Genomic DNA, 16,123 nt, shown 5'->3' with positions numbered 1-16,123 from the left:
AATGCAATAAAATGTGTTTTTCAGAAATGTTCCATATATTTTAGACCACAGTCTGTGTTTTTATCTAGAGGGGCAGAGCTATGTTATGTTTGGGTCTTCTGTGCTAAATTAAAATTGTAGTCCTACAGAAACAGCACATACTCTCTCTCTCTCTCACACACACACACACACACACACACACAAACATTTTGGAAGCCAACCCCATCAGAAAGGTTATATAACTGGCTTCAGGTAGTGGCACAATGAACCCAGAACAGAAGCTTCTAATCTGAGACTTTTCCGAGATGTTCATAAATATTTGAGGGGCTACACAGGGCAGAATTTTAAAGGTTTGTGTGGATTCATCGCAAACCCTATTTCTCTCATCCCCCACTCTCTCTCTCTCTCTCTCTCTCTGTCAACACTTCAGAAACACACATTTCACCTTTTATCAGGTCGACATTCTTAGGAGCCTCAGGATTGCAAACATAGGCTACATAACTGGCTTCCACCAGCACACTGGAGACTAGGCCATTACTGGTTATCCATCTAAAGACATTAGCCAGTAACCTGTATTCATCTAACAAAGACAGAGATGGCTGTAGAATGTTAGCACTGATGCCTCAGTGACCTAAGGAGTGTTGCAGTCGACTTCAAACTGCAATGTGGCATGAAAACATATACTGTGATTGTAATAGGAGCCTGTATCTCAATGGAATATTACAGATAATTAGTCATATGGCTGTCGTACTATGTCTGCTCTCCGGTGCAAATACGGTAGGAAAGGTGCAATATTTTGTGGGGAGTATGTAATATCTTGGAGTGTATTTGAGGAATGTGAGCAATATTTGTGGGGAAACGTGCAATATCTAATAGAGTGATCTGTGTTTTCTTTTTTTTTTGATGGTTAAGAGACCACCAGGAACTCTGGAATGCCCAGGAGAAATTTCTCCTGGAGACAATAAAGGCTTATGTTATACACTATATGACCAAAATATCTGTATCCATATTAATGCCCATAATTTTGATGATGTTATGATGTTGGATGCCAGGTGTTCACATATTTTTGGCCATGTAGTGTATATCCTGTTATTTAGATGGAATACAAAATGAAACATTTTACGTATACAACACTAAAACATATAAAGGTAATTTAACCTTGCTTGCACACACACACACACACACACACATGCACACTAACAGTCATATGGAATTGGTGAAGCAAAGCACGAGGCAAGAGGTTGAACAGCTTCAGTGCTTTCCCTCCCCCATTCTATCTGTAAATCTCTTTTTAAAGAATTAATCAAACATTTCTCTGATAATTAGCTGCCTCCTGTGACCACGGCAACGGCACCAGAGATGCGGGCCTATAAAGCACATGCAAATGCACAGAGGGACTCCCACTCCAGCTGTACAGGCAGAGAGACTGACAGGCCTCCCCCTCACAACCTCACTTCCTGGAACCCAGGGTTGCCAGATGTGAGGATTATCCCCAAAATTTGGGAGGAGGGTTTTTAAAAAATCCACGGGGAGTCAGTGATGAATGTGAGAGTTCTAAAGGCATTGTGAGGGGAATGGGTTGATGATTCCACCAAAAATGGGGCGATAGTGAGGATCAGTTTGGAGGTATAAATAAAATCACAGACATCTGGCAACACTGCCAGTGATGGTCCCTCCCTCCCTCTCTTTTTTCATGTGTGTTTTATACGAGCCAGAATTCCCACTTGCGCCAGGCGCAGATGTGGACACAGATGCGCGGGTCAGCCCGACTGCGGCGGGGACATGGGCCGGGCGCGGAGACAGCTGGACCAGGGAGCCTGTTTCTGACTCACAGGAGAGCGCGGCACCGCGCGGCACCCGTTCATGAATTATTCACAGCAGCGGTAAAGTTCTGCACGAACCGGCCCATGAGATCGAGCGGTGGCGGCGTCCGTCGGCAGCTGTAAGGCAAAGTCGGGCGCGACCACGTGATCGCCGATGCCCTGGCAACCGGCGCCACGGCAACCTTCCCAGCGGCACGAACGCGGCCGCGGTCGACGCGAGCTAACGGCACGCGTGCTGACGGCGCAGGCCCCGCCATCGCCAATAACCCGGCGCGTCCAAATCTCCAGCTTCCCCGTCAGAGGAAATGGAGCGCGTCGGGGGGGGAAAACGGGCGACGACACGCGAGCGTTTGAGTCGAGAACGCCAATCCGAATTACCCAGGAGGCTCAGCTGCGCGTACAGATCTCCCCTCCCGCTTCGCTAATTGAATCAAAAACAGCGGCACGGGAAAGCAGGAAAGAGCGGAGAGACGGAGGCAGCTTTCCCGCGTTCCTCCTTCAGACCGTCGGCAGATGTCGAAGACTGCATCAATCGGCGCGACTGTTTGTTGTAATAATTAGCTACCTGCCTACGGGCTCTTTTTTGAAAAATTGTTCGATTCCTTTGGCAGCTTCCCCGTGCGCGTCTCTCTCTGAAGGTGGCGAGATCCCTTCGGAAGGCAGAGAGGAACTGCTGCTTTTCAGCGTCAAAAGCCCGCGTGCTCACTTACACACTCACAGCGTTCGGAAAGGACTCTCATGGGATGAGTGAACGTTTATGAGTCTGTATGTGTGTGTGTGTGTGTGTGAGCATGCGAGTGTGTGTGTGGGAGTGGGTGTGACAGCATCTGTGTGTGCGTGTGCATGTGTGTGTGTGTGTGTGTGAGCATGCGAGTGTGTGTGTGGGAGTGGTGTGACAGCATCTGTGTGTGTGTGTGCATGTGTGTGTGTGTGTGAGCATGCGAGTGTGTGTGTGAGAGTGGGCGTGACAGCATCTGTCTGTGCGTGTGCATGTGTGTGCGAGTGTGTGTGTGCATATGTGGGTGCACGTGTGTGAGCGTGTGTGTGTGGGTGTGACAGCATCTGTCTGTGCGTGTGCATGTGTGTGCGAGTGTGTGTGTGCATATGTGGGTGCACGTGTGTGAGCGTGTGTGTGTGTGGGTGTGACAGCATCTGTGTGCGTGTGCATGCGTGTGCATATGTGGGTGTGCGTGTGTGAGTGTGTGTGTGTGCTGGCCTGTGTGTCTGTATGTGTGGGTATGACAGCATCTGCGTGTCAGTGTGCGTGTGTGTGTACAACTGTGGTTGTGTGTATGCACGTGTGTTTCAGCCCCCCCAGCCCCCCCCCCCCCCCTCCACATTCTCTGTTAATCCAGAGCAGTGATAGCAGGGGAAGAAAAGTGAGAACATTTGAGAGGGAGGGGGGGGCTGGGGTCTGCCGTCAGCGATATCTCTCCTCCATTCTCCCTCACGTGTGGACTGACAGGGGGATTAACAGAGAGTGCACACACTCCCAAAGCTCCATAACCACACATGCGCCTCCTTAGTGTAGTGCAGGCTGGGGGGGGGGGAGGGGGGTGATGTCATCAGCATTCTCTCACATCACAACAAACACACGAGAGTGGATTAAACCACATGAAAAGAGGGATCAACTCAATCCCACACATATGCCCCCCCCCAAGCCCCCACACCCCCATTTCCCACCATAAATCGGAAGAGACTGCGTGGAAACCAACAACCAGAACACCTGCCGGTCTCCATACCAGCAAATTTCCACTGAAACCACCAGCAGCGCCTCAGGTGAGTCAGACATATTTGCTGAGCTAACCGTACGCCTAACATTTGGAGATATTTTGGCCGAGTGGTCAATTAGAGATGACTTAGAGGAAAAAGCACAGGGCGCTTGTGGATTTCGCCCAAAGTATTGTCACTGTCTACAGTCACTCCAAAAGAATGGAGGCACAGACACGGACGGAAACTGGGTCACTGAGCAGCACAGAGAGTGGGGCTCTGGGTGTCAGGCCCTGGGGGTGATGGAGAAGCTCATGATACGGCCAACCTGGAGCGCAGCCGGGGAGAACTGTCATCCATCATCACGGCTGTCATTGCGGGCCCCGGAGTTTAATCTGGAGAGACTAATAAAAGCCTATCTGAAACCAGGGCCACCTCCGCATGACAGTTTGTGACACTCCATTAGGGGCTTTTAGAGGGCCTATAAAGCCCTGGTAGCCCTCACAGCATGGGATAGTCGTCTAATAAAACAGTCAGCAGCCCGTGAGAGAGGAGATAACCTCTGCGCAGCTATGAGCTCTGAACCACAGAGCCTGTGTCCTGAGTATGTTCCCCGAGGACTAAGCCCTTAACCTGAGTATGAGCCCTAAGCCCTTAACCTGAGTATGAGCACTAAGCCCTTAACCTGTGTATGATCCATGAGCCCTTAACCTGAGTATGAGCACTAAGCCCTTAACCTGAGTATGAGCCCTAAGCCCTTAACCTGAGTATGATCCATGAGCCCTTAACCTGATTATGAGCCCTGAGCCCTTAACCTGAGTATGAGCCCTGAGCCCTTAACCTGAGTATGAGCACTAAGTCCTTAACCTGAGTATGAGCCCTAAGCCCTTAACCTGAGTATGAGCACTAAGCCCTTAACCTGAGTATGAGCACTATGCCCTTAACCTGAGTATGAGCCCTAAGCCCTTAACCTGAGTATGAGCCCTGAGCCCTTAACCTGAGTATGAGCCCTGAGCCCTTAACCTGAGTATGAGCCCTGAGCCCTTAACCTGAGTATGAGCACTAAACCCTTAACCTGAGTATGAGCACTAAGCCCTTAACATGAGTATGAGCCCTAAGCCCTTAACATGAGTATGAGCCCTGAGCCCTTAACCTGAGTATGAGCCCTGAGCCCTTAACCTGAGTATGAGCCCTAAGCCCTTAATTTGAGTATGAGCCCTGAGCCCTTAACCTGAGTATGAGCCCTAAGCCCTTAACCTGAGTATGAGCCCTGAGCCCTTAACCTGAGTATGAGCACTAAGCCCTTAACCTGAGTATGAGCACTAAGCCCTTAACCTGAGTATGAGCACTAAGCCCTTAACCTGAGTATGAGCCCTGAGCCCTTAACCTGAGTATGAGCACTAAGCCCTTAACCTGAGTATGAGCACTAAGCCCTTAACCTGAGTATGAGCCCTGAGCCCTTAGCCTGAGTATGAGCCCTGAGCCCTTAACCTGAGTTTGAGCACTAAGCCCTTAACCTGAGTATGAGCACTAAGCCCTTAACCTGAGTATGAGCCCTAAGCCCTTAACCTGAGTATAAGCCCTAAGCCCTTAACCTGAGTATGAGCCCTGAGCCCTTAACCTGAGTATGAGCCCTGAGCCCTTAACCTGAGTATGAGCCCTAAGCCCTTAACATGAGTATGAGCCATGAGCCCTTAACCTGCATATGAGCCCTAAGCCTTTAACCTGAGTATGAGCCCTGAGCCCTTAACCTGAGTATGATCACTAAGCCCTTAACCTGAGTATGAGCACTATGCCCTTAACCTGAGTATGAGCCCTAAGCCCTTAACCTGAGTATGATCACTAAGCCCTTAACCTGAGTATGAGCACTATGCCCTTAACCTGAGTATGAGCCCTAAGCCCTTAACCTGAGTATGAGCACTAAGCCCTTAACCTGAGTATGAGCCCTGAGCCCTTAACCTGAGTATGAGCACTAAGCCCTTAACCTGAGTATGAGCACTAAGCCCTTAACCTGAGTATGAGCCCTAAGCCCTTAACCTGAGTATGAGCACTAAGCCCTTAACCTGAGTATGAGCACTAAGCCCTTAACCTGAGTATAAGCCCTAAGCCCTTAACCTGAGTATGATCCCTAAGCCCTTAACCTGAGTATGAGCCCTGAGCCCTTAACATGAGTATGAGCCCTGACCCCTTAACCTGAGTATGAGCCCTGACCCCTTAACCTGAGTATGAGCCCTAAGCCCTTAACCTGAGTATGAGCCCTAAGCCCTTAATTTGAGTATGAGCCCTGAGCCCTTAACCTGAGTATGAGCCCTGAGCCCTTAACCTGAGTATGATCACTAAGCCCTTAACCTGAGTATGAGCACTATGCCCTTAACCTGAGTATGAGCCCTGACCCCTTAACCTGAGTATGAGCCCTAAGCCCTTAACCTGAGTATGAATCCAGAGTTTGAGTGCTTAACCTGAGTATGAGCCCTGATCTCTAAGCCCTTAACCTGAGTATGAGCCCTGATCTCTAAGCCCTTAACCTGAGTATGAGCCCTGATCTCTAAGCCCTTAACCTGAGTATGATTCTTGAGAACCGCTGAGATACACAACAGTGCGGTTTGTAATGCGCTATGCCATGCATACCAGTGGTTGAAGAATCGCTGAGATGAACAGCAGCGCAGTTTGTTATGCGCTATGCTATACAGACCAGCAGTTGAAGAACCACTGAGATAAGCAACCTCGCGGGTTCATAATGCGCTATGGCGTACAGACCAGCAGTTGAAGAACCGCTGAGATAAACAACAGCGCCTGTTCGTAATGCGCTATGGCGTGCACACCAGCGGTTGAAGAAGCGCTGAGATTAACCACAGCGCCGTTTGTTATGCGCGCTACGCCGCAGTGACAGATGGCAGGGCGGTCCCCTCGCTCAGCCGTCCATCTTCACCCCGAGGCAGAAGGCGCTGACCCCCCCACGGTGGCGGTCACCGCCTGATTTAGGAGGGCACTTCTTCCTCTCCTGCCACCGGACACGTTACTTCCATTAGTAATTTAATGACTCCACCGCAACAGGAGAGAGGGATTGAGGCTGTTCACTCCCACGCCTGACTAAAAAAAAACACACACAGGCGGGCCCTGTGCAGTGTGCACGCACATCCACACATCCACACATATGCTGCTGCTGCTGCTGTGAAAGCTGCAAGGAAATGTGCCAGGGACCAAGCTGAACCCAAATACCCTATTCAGGAATACACAGATAATGCCCTACATACAGATATGTTTTCATCCCTAAGCGGAGAAATGATATTAAAAAATTTGTCTGGAGGATGACAGCATTAAACAGAAAAAGAAACAGTGGTAATTTGTTGCATGCAGTAAAGCACCCTGTTAATGCATTTCTCAACAAACAGTCCATGGGCACCCCCGTCACCTCCACCCCAAATCCCCTTATCCCAAGTACAGGTGCAGATCATTTTGTCGAACGGATGCAGGTAGTGATGCCTCTGCACACAGTGAACTCACAGAGGCAACGCACATTAAGATATGTGTGTTATGGAGATGGATGGCTTTGTCTGTTCCTTAAAGTCCATTATGGAGATGGCTGCCGTTGTCTGTTCCTTTAAGTCTGTTATGGAGATGGCTGACAGTGTTCATAATGTCTGTTGTAGAGATCAAAGACATTCCGTATCCATATAAGTCCGTTATTTAGATGGTTGGCGTTTTCTATTGCTGTACGTGTATGCATGGCTGGCATTGTTGCAAGTGTGTTAAGGTGATGCCACACAAAGCAACTTTTTGGGCAACAGTTGCAGCAACTGTTGCTGGTTAACATTACCATTCATAATCAGAGAGAAAGGGAAATTTTGTTTGAGTTACTGCATGACTCAGTTTCCGATTGCCCGTTCCCCACACTAGCTGCTCTGTGTATCATCAGTTGCGCATTTTGGCAACACTGCTGACAATTGTCACCCAAAAGTCTGCATGACCTTCATGATGATGGCTGGCACTGTCTCCTGCTGTAAGTGTGTTATGGACATGGTTGGCATTGCCTATAGCTGTGCTGTTGCTGTAGTTCCAAACTCCACATGCTGCACTGTGAATCCACTCCTGTGACGCTCACCTCCCTCTTCCTCTGTCCTCTCTGTGACTGAAGCACCTCCTCGTGGCTGGGTTAACTGCTGGGTCCGACTGCTGCTCCATCACACCTCCCACTCTTCTGTTCCCTACCCTGCACCTGATTGGAGCAGCTCTGCTCACGCCCCGGCCAAGCAAACACCGCACAGTTGTTCAGGAAGGTCAGATCAGCCCTCATCACACAGAGAAAAGCAATTACCCTACGCTTTCCCTAGAACAGAATGCTGAAGCCACAGCCAAGATAAGACTATAAAAGTGTATGGTTCTGTTAATTAACTCGAACAAAATCCATATTTCTCTAAAGCAGTATAGAACGAGGTAGCACACACGCACACACACATGCACGTATGCACACACTCACGCACACAGACACGCAAACACAGAAAACATACCCCCCACCACACACATTGTTGACCCTTCAAAAACATGAAAAAAGATAAATAAGGAGTTAATAAATAAATAACATTTATTTACAGCTCATTCTTTCCCTTCCTTCTTTTCCACTCTGTCCCATTCCCTCTATTCTCTCTACCCAGGCCAAGCTAATCTCATTCTGAGCTCAGATGTGCCGTGGCTGCTCTCCACTGGCTTCCCCTTCCCCATCTTTCCTGCTCATCTGAGCACCGCGTTAGGCCAGTCCCTGTCCGCCACATATCCCATTCAGGATGGGAGCCACACTTATCAGAGCTTCTGGTAGAGAGTTTCCACCATGAACCAGCCCGTGTTTTGGGTTCGGCCTACAAAGCTTCGTCCCCCCGCCAGAGCAAGACAAGCAGAGATGAAAGAATATTCAGACCCTCACAAGCCAGTGCTATCGCTCCAAGACGAGAAGAAGCTCAGCCCGCCGTCCGCAGGCCTCTGCGTGTTCTCCGCCCCCCCCTGCCCCTCCACGCCTCACCGCAGGTGGACGTATACGTTACTCGCATACCCACGAGGCCCTGCTGCGTGTGAAATACGCCGCGGGCCGCGAGCGCGGTTAGAGGTCGACAGGACCGCGGGCGCCCGCTCGAGCGTGCATAATGCGCTCTCCGCTGTGATACGGGCCCCCGGGGGCCAGCGCAGAGCCACAGGTTAAAGCGGAAGGAGGTGGAGAAGATACGGCAAGGGGGGGGGGGGGGTCCTGGGGGCGCTTCCCTTTATTCCGGCGAACCGCCTGCTGTGCTCTGGGCCCCGGCCTCCAGAAGCGCCAGCGTTCATTCAGGCTTCAGAAGCAGCGCCGCCGCCGCCAGACTGCCATTCCCAACACGGCCATTAACGTGGAGGGCGGGGGCCGCGTGCTGAGACCCTGCCCTTAAACACGCAGGGCGCGCATCACATCGCGTGAAAACCCGAGGTTCCCAGCATTCCAGCCAGGGCCAGGAGCCCAGGGCTCACTGGAGATAATGAGTACGCAGTATGCGCTCGTACTGTTCAAAGCACTAGCTATCTTTCCTGGAGACCATGGGCAATTCCCAGTGAGAAAAAATCGGAATCTAGATATCAAGAGTGGTGGAAATCGAGGTTGAGAGGTGTTTTGACATAAACAGACAAGGTTAAACCCAGTTTAACTCCGGTTTTTTATCAGGATGTAGCCTGGCTATGGCCATAATTGGCCAGAAAATGTCCACTTGTCAACCAAATGAACAGTTTTCACCTGGACCTAGATGCAGTTTCACTGACTTTCCCCGCAAAACTGTTCACTGGGTCTACTGCCATCCCTCATAGTAAAACTGCACACAGATGTGAAATAGAGTGCCTTTTCATTACCTTATTCTTCAGTGCATTCATTTATTTGCCAATGCACATGCTCATAAAGTATTTCATAAAACATTGTCATAAAAAACGTTCATAAAACTGGATTTACAGATCACTCGGTATCTGAATTTCACAGTCACGTAAAAAAAAGATATCATAAAAAACAGGATTTTGCAGCGGGTGACTCCTGGTGGAGCTTTCAAAGTCGATTTGATATGTTCATGTTGAATGATACAGTACAAATCGCTGGTTCGTTTGGCTAACTTTATACTTATTGATTATAAATGGCCTTCATGCCTTCTCTGTTATATCACACTTTTTTATTCCTGAGGCTAACACCGATGTTCTCCACTCACGACTTCTCTCTGGATAAAAGCAACTGCTGAGTGAATGTAATGTTTAGCTGTACATGCTATATGCAGCTTTGCATCAACACTGGAGGGCAAAGATGATGAGGGCAATGATTGTTTTAAGTTTGGAATCATCACTGGCATTAATCATAACACAGGTGCACGTCAAGTAAAATTTGTAAAAGGGAGGAGCACTCTTGAGGCAACTGTATTAACCTTTTGAAGAATAGGTTTTTTGGAATGTTTTTTTTTATTTTTTATTTTAAGTTAGTGTTCTAGAACTCCATTGCCTTCAATTACCTGGAGTGATTGTGCTACCAGCATTCAGTTAAGAACATTCTAATCACATGTGCGTGCTCTTACACCTTAAAGGGTTAATTCAGTAATATCACACTGCTTCTGCCTCTGGCAGTAGAGAACCACCACAAACAAAGCAGTCTCTGCTTCTTTTCATTTCATATCTTGACATTGAGTCAAAGCATCAGGAGACCTCACCTATTATGTGTGGGGGGTCTTTTTTTTGTAACCAAGTGTCCCCTGAGACTGATCCTTACCCTGCCATGACAATGAAGAAGTCCAGCCGGTTCCAGGTGTCTCCCATGTAGCAGCGCTGGCCAAAGATGCCCAAAGCCAACATCTTAACCACCATCTCCAGTGCAAAGAAGATGTATATGAAAGCATCAAATGCCTGGAGAGAGAGGAGCAGAAAGATTAATACACAACACTGTACACCCACTTCACATTCCCCTCATTTTCTTCTGTTGATGTGAGTCTGGGGCCAAAGTTCGATCAGTTTTGGGGCACAGGGCATTGATTGCATCAAAGTATTCATGCCACAGTTCTCTCATTGCTTTGAGCATGCCCTAAAATTCAATACATCAATCAATCAGACCTTATCATGTCTTATAAGATGGCTTGTGATTACAAAAAAAAATTTTTTTATCTTAAAAGTCTCTCTCTCTCTCTCTCTCTCTCTCTCTCTCTCTCTTTCTCTCGCGACTTTGTTCACTAAATAGTACACTGGTAATTGAGAAGAGTTGATTGGGCACACAGTCAAAAACTCGAGCTTGCATCATGCGAATCGGCTGTAAACAGGCCGTTTATTTCTCATAACGAATAGACTCGCAGCTTCTCGTTCTGTCGAAGACTTCAATCGCCCCTTCATTGAAAGCTGCGAAGATCGGCTCCGACTGTAATGAGCAATTAGGAGGCACATCAGACCTGAGCTACGGGACGTAGCCCCCCTCAGTGGCTTTGCTGTTCGCAAAGCGTTCTCTCCGTCACTCATTTACACCAACACGCAGAGATCTGGGCCGCCATTTAATCTGAAAATTCTTTCCGTTATTTATTTTTTTGTCTTCTTGGAGAGTAATTGGCATGACGGGTAGCGCAGCGGTAGAGCATATTGGTTTAATCAAGCACAACGCAGGTAATTGTTTGTTCCTCCTTCTCAAAAAATGCACTCCGTCTGACGCGATTCCTTCGGCCCGTTCTCTGACACAATTTGGCACAATTCAGATTTTGAAGAGCACGAATGGAAAATCGAGTGCATGAGCAAGATGGTAGAAGTGCATGGTGTGAGTCCTTGTATGACTCCACGACCGTTGTATGTACGTGTGTGTGTGTGTGTGTGTGTATGCATGTATGTGTGTGTGTGTGTGTGTGTGTATGTATGCATGTATGCGGGTGTGTGTATATGTATGCATGTATGTGTGTGTGTGTATGTATGTGTGTGTGTGTGTGTGTATGTATGCATGTATGCGGGTGTGTGTATATGTATGCATGTATGTGTGTGTGTGTATGTATGCGTGTGTGTGTGTGTGTGTGTATGTGTGTGTGTGTGTGTGCGTGTGTGTGTGTGTCTGTATGTATGTGTGTGTGTGTGGGTTTGTATGTATGTGTGTGTGTGTGTGTGTGTGTGTGTATGTATGCATGTGTGTGTGTGTGTGTGTGTGTGTATGTATGCGTGTGTGTGTGTGTGTGTGTATGTGCGTGTGAAACAGGTGGGCATGACAGCGTTAATTTCCTTCTCAACATGGCACTGGATTCCGCCTGCATCTGCACGTGTGCAGAGCCAGCCATGACGAAGCAGGGCGTGTGAAATGAGGAACGCGGTGTGAGTATGCGAGCAGGCGGCAAGCGCAATGTCCCTCGCGGTTAACCCCCACCTCCCCTCCTCACTTCTCCCTCCGTTTTTCTCACCGCTCCTTTCCCCCCTTCCCTCCATCCCTCCTCTTGTGTTTAATTCATTTCCACCATTGACCCGCGTCTATATTTAACCTCCTGTGCATTTGCTCACAGCGCCTCAGACGAGAAGGACCGCGTCCCCCCCCCACCCCCACCCCCACTCCCCTCCCCATTCAAATAGCAACGGGAGGCAGGGGCAGGGGGGGGGGGGAGAGCAGCGGCGAAGCGAGCGGGCGGTGGCTTCGGTAAAAGGTCCGCGCGGCGGGACGAGCGGCGGGGCAAAGCGCGGCGGTAAATTATTCCGCTTTCGACATTTCACGAGCCTCGGCGCTCGCTCCGGCGCAGGGGAGCCGGCGCCTCATTACGAGAGGAATCTTAATGCCGCCTCTCGCAGGCTTTCAAAAAGAGCTTCTGCGCCATTGTCGGTGCCGTATTTTTGGAAAAAAAATTTTAAAAGTCGACAGGCACACCGAGGCTTCAGCACGGTCTTCAAAGCCGGGAGAGGCTGAATTTTTCCCGGTACGGCAAATCGGCGTGGTGAACGACTGTGCGTCTGCCGAAAAAACCGTTTCAGCATTCGCTGAACAAGTGCAAAAACATAAAGAACATCGCCGAAAAGTTCTCTGCTGCTTCTTACTTAAGGTACCTTTACTCAGGCGTCGGAAATTGATCCGTCGCCCGGTGGAAGACCGGACTAGGCTTGATGCATTGGCAGATTATCGCTAGTCTTGTTCTCCGCAACATTTGTCCCTTTGCCTTGCGTATGGCCGAGGGAAGGAGAGAGAAATACATGCAGCATAAATGAAAAGAGGACGTGTTGGGGGAGCGAGGGGGGGCGCAGAGATATACGGGAGCAGAAATGGGGGAATGCATTATTAAGCACACAGACGAGTGGCATAAAGACTCCTAAGGGGAAGGAGAGTAAATCTCAGGGGTGGCCAAGGTCTCTGCCCCTCCCCCCCCCGCCCCCGCCCCCCCACTCCTCTGCAGGGGGGGCTGTCATAGGGCACATGGAGCCGCGCTTTAGGCGAATGCGCACACCAGCAACCGCTGTGACAAAGACGGCTAACGAGCTGAGAACGTGACAGCAAGTGAAGTCCCGCAAGAAAATATGGGATGTCAGAGAGAGAGAGAGAGAGAGAGAGATCTCCACTATTGTAAGCATTTCTGGTTATGTGTACAAGTGAGTGATTGCAATGACATTACATTGAGAAACAGAAGACAAGGTTGAAACACACACACAAACCCACAAACACACACACACACACACACTTTGACAGAAGGAGAAATATTAAAGCCACAACGCTGGACATGGACAGGCTTGCCTACAAGACGAGTGGTGAAGAACAGGTTTTTTTGTGGGACTGGACTGATCTATTGCATCATGTGATCTTGTGGTGAAGTGAGCCTCTGAAGACCAGCGGTAGTGCAAATGAAAATCCTCAGGAGCAAAGCGCCTCGCTGGAGAGATTATTCATTGGATTAGTATGTTTGCCTTTGAAGTGCCTAGAATGGACTGCACCCTAGCCTGGCTGCAAACAACTGCTGTCGCTGTGAGCGTGTTTCTTGACTGAGTAAACAAACGGCTAAAAAAAAAAACCTGTCTCTGAGCACCCCAGAGATGGAGGTCCTTTATTGGAAAAATATGGACTGGTGAACTTTTGGCATGAACGGAGTGGCTAAATTCCGTGAAAGTAAAACCAAACGTGAAGAAGATAAAACCCTACTGAGGAGAATGAAGAACAGGGTCCCATGAGAACACACCTTTGTAAATTGGGTTCATGTCTAGCTCCACATGCCTTTGACTGACATATTAGATTGTGATTGCTAATTACAGTTCAGAATAACACTGTCCAGTGTAACAGTTCTGAGAGACAGAGCACGAGCGAGTGAGAGAGAGGGGGGAGAGAAATAGAGACAGAGAGTGAGAGAGTACTTCTGACTTTCAAAATCCCTGCATCAATACAACATGGGGTTTTTTCAGGTCATAGAGGAGAAGAGAGAGAGAGAGAGGTAACAGGTGAGAAACATGCCTGAGGAGGGAAGAGGTGGGGAGGTCTACTCTGTGGATACATGCTTCTGTACGATGCAGCAAAAAAATCTGTAATTCACCCCAATAAATCAGTAACATGTATCTTTGAATACTCAGAGAGAGAGGAGACAGGCCTTGCTGCATCTGGTTTGATCTCTGGTCAGACGGGTCACAGAGTCTGCAGATGTGTGGTCTTGAAAGGGTTCAGTGTGGTGAAAGATGTGATTCTGGCTTTCCGTGTCTAAAGGGCGGACACACCGGTCAGTAGGCCATCATCATTCTGCAAACAAGCCCAGTTGTTCCAATGCTGGCTTCAATTCAGAGAACAACTAGTACGCTAACGATCCATCATCCCTTATAACTGACCTCGAATCAAATGCTGCTTTACAGTGTGGCTTTTGCTGGGTGCTGAAATTGATAATCTCAGATGTCAATCAAAAAATTGAATTTCACAGCCTTCCTGGTTGGAGAGGTTCCATCGGGGCCTTCAAAAACAAATTAAACCATGTGTTCCGAACTCTACATAATGCCCACAAGGCATTTTCAGTGGGTTAGCGCAAGGCAAGCACAGGCTAAACAGTAGCGCTAGCCAAAGCCTTCCGAAAGAAAATCGTTTTTAAAAAAACCTTTCAGTCGGTGTTCTCAAGCATGACAGGACAAATAAATAAGCACTTGCTTTGACCGATGTCTTACAATAAAACACATAAAAAAGGAATTTAACAGTCCCCGACGCAGAATTAACCTCAAAGGTTTTAAGGAAATGTCCTAGCGCGCGCGTTTATGCCGCAGCGCTGAGACAGCTGTTCCCCGCGCCCCAGACGGGAGGAGCGCCGCGGGACCATTTCTGAGAGCCCTTTCTTCTGACTTTCAAAGTCCCTGCATCGATACAACATGGGGTTTTTTCAGGTCATAGAGGAGAAGAGAGAGAGAGAGGTAACAGGTGAGAAACATGCCTGAGGAGGGAAGAGGTGGGGAGGGGCAGAGGAAAGGAGGAGTGAATTGGGAGTGAGAATCAGAGGAGGAGGAGGGGAGAGACACAGCGTACGGGCCCCACAGCCCCTCGGCGTGTGAACTCACCTGTAAGATCTGGCAGCGGTCGGAGGAGCAGTCGATGTTCTCACAGGGCTGGTACATGCCCAGGGTCACGCAGTTGAGCAGGATCACCATCATGCTGACGCGCTCGAACCACGTGGGAGGGAAGCGGTCAAGGAAAGCGCGACACGGAAGCACAGGGGGAGCGGAGCAGCTCGGGCGAACCACCACCACCACCCACCACAACCACCACCACCACCACCACCACCCACCACCCACCACCCACCACCACCACCACCACCACCAACCACCACCCACACCACCACCACACCACCACCACCACCACCACCACCACCACCACCACCACCACCATCACCACCACCACCACCACCACCACCACCACCACCACCACCACCACCACACGCGACACCACCACCCACCACCACCACCACCACCCACCACCACCCAGCACACCACCACCACCCACCACCACCACCCACCAACACCATCACAAGAGCTGTACACTTTCAGGGCCCTGCACCGACTAATCAGAGCTTCCAAAGGGCTGTCAAAACACCGCAACATCAAAGAGGAACCGTGAGCAACCGCTTCAGTCGACAGCGCCGTCCCTTTTTTTTTCTTTTACGTGTCAAAGTATCGCAAAATTATCAATCGCAGGAGACTTTGGCCCTTGTCAACTGCGACAACAAACAACCTCGTTAGAAAAAAAAGATCAAAGTGTCCTGTCAACAGCGGGGTTGTTTTGTGCATAATTAGCAATCGCTCTGCTAACAAGCAACTTGTTCGGGGAAATTTTGTTTTTTTTTGTACATCTTGTATGACAGAAAGAATCTTGTGTGCTTTTGAAACTGTATTAACAAGAGGATCAGAAAACTCTATAACCTTTTTTTTTTTTTGCCTGTTTACGACACAGCCACAAGTGTGTCCTTGCCCAGCATCGACTGGTACAATCCCAGTATGTCACACACCACAAACATTACCAGAGGTCAGAATGACTGAGCTCCGACTCTTTTGCATACAAGAAGTAATTCACATCAGAACGCTCTTTGTCTTGTCGTTCTGCTTAAAACCTTGAATGCTGAATGTTGTTGAAACACCTGCAGCAATGACCCTATAATCCTCAGTTACGTTTCTTAACT

At 49.1% G+C, this 16,123-nt stretch overlaps 1 protein-coding gene across 2 annotated transcripts in view; it reads right to left on the bottom strand.

The window, feature by feature from the left end:
- Nucleotides 1-15,116, bottom strand: part of LOC135248784 (voltage-dependent T-type calcium channel subunit alpha-1I-like) — a 98,247-nt gene extending 83,131 nt beyond the window's left edge. Inside the window, exons 1-2 of one of the 2 annotated variants that reach the window (XM_064323713.1) lie at nucleotides 15,009-15,116; nucleotides 10,267-10,400 (exon numbers count right to left, since the gene is read on the bottom strand). In XM_064323713.1, coding sequence (XP_064179783.1) covers nucleotides 10,267-10,400; nucleotides 15,009-15,101 — 227 coding nt within the window. In that variant the 5' untranslated portion in view covers nucleotides 15,102-15,116. The remainder of the gene's footprint in view (nucleotides 1-10,266; nucleotides 10,401-15,008) is intronic. The other variant, XM_064323712.1, reaches the window with a different exon arrangement.
- Nucleotides 15,117-16,123: the final 1,007 nt, after the last annotated feature.

This window comes from Anguilla rostrata, chromosome 2 (genome assembly GCF_018555375.3).
Source record: "Anguilla rostrata isolate EN2019 chromosome 2, ASM1855537v3, whole genome shotgun sequence".
NCBI lineage: Eukaryota > Metazoa > Chordata > Actinopteri > Anguilliformes > Anguillidae > Anguilla > Anguilla rostrata.
The sequence above is the reverse complement of the archived record's forward strand: the minus strand, read 5'-3'. Positions and strand labels throughout refer to the sequence as shown.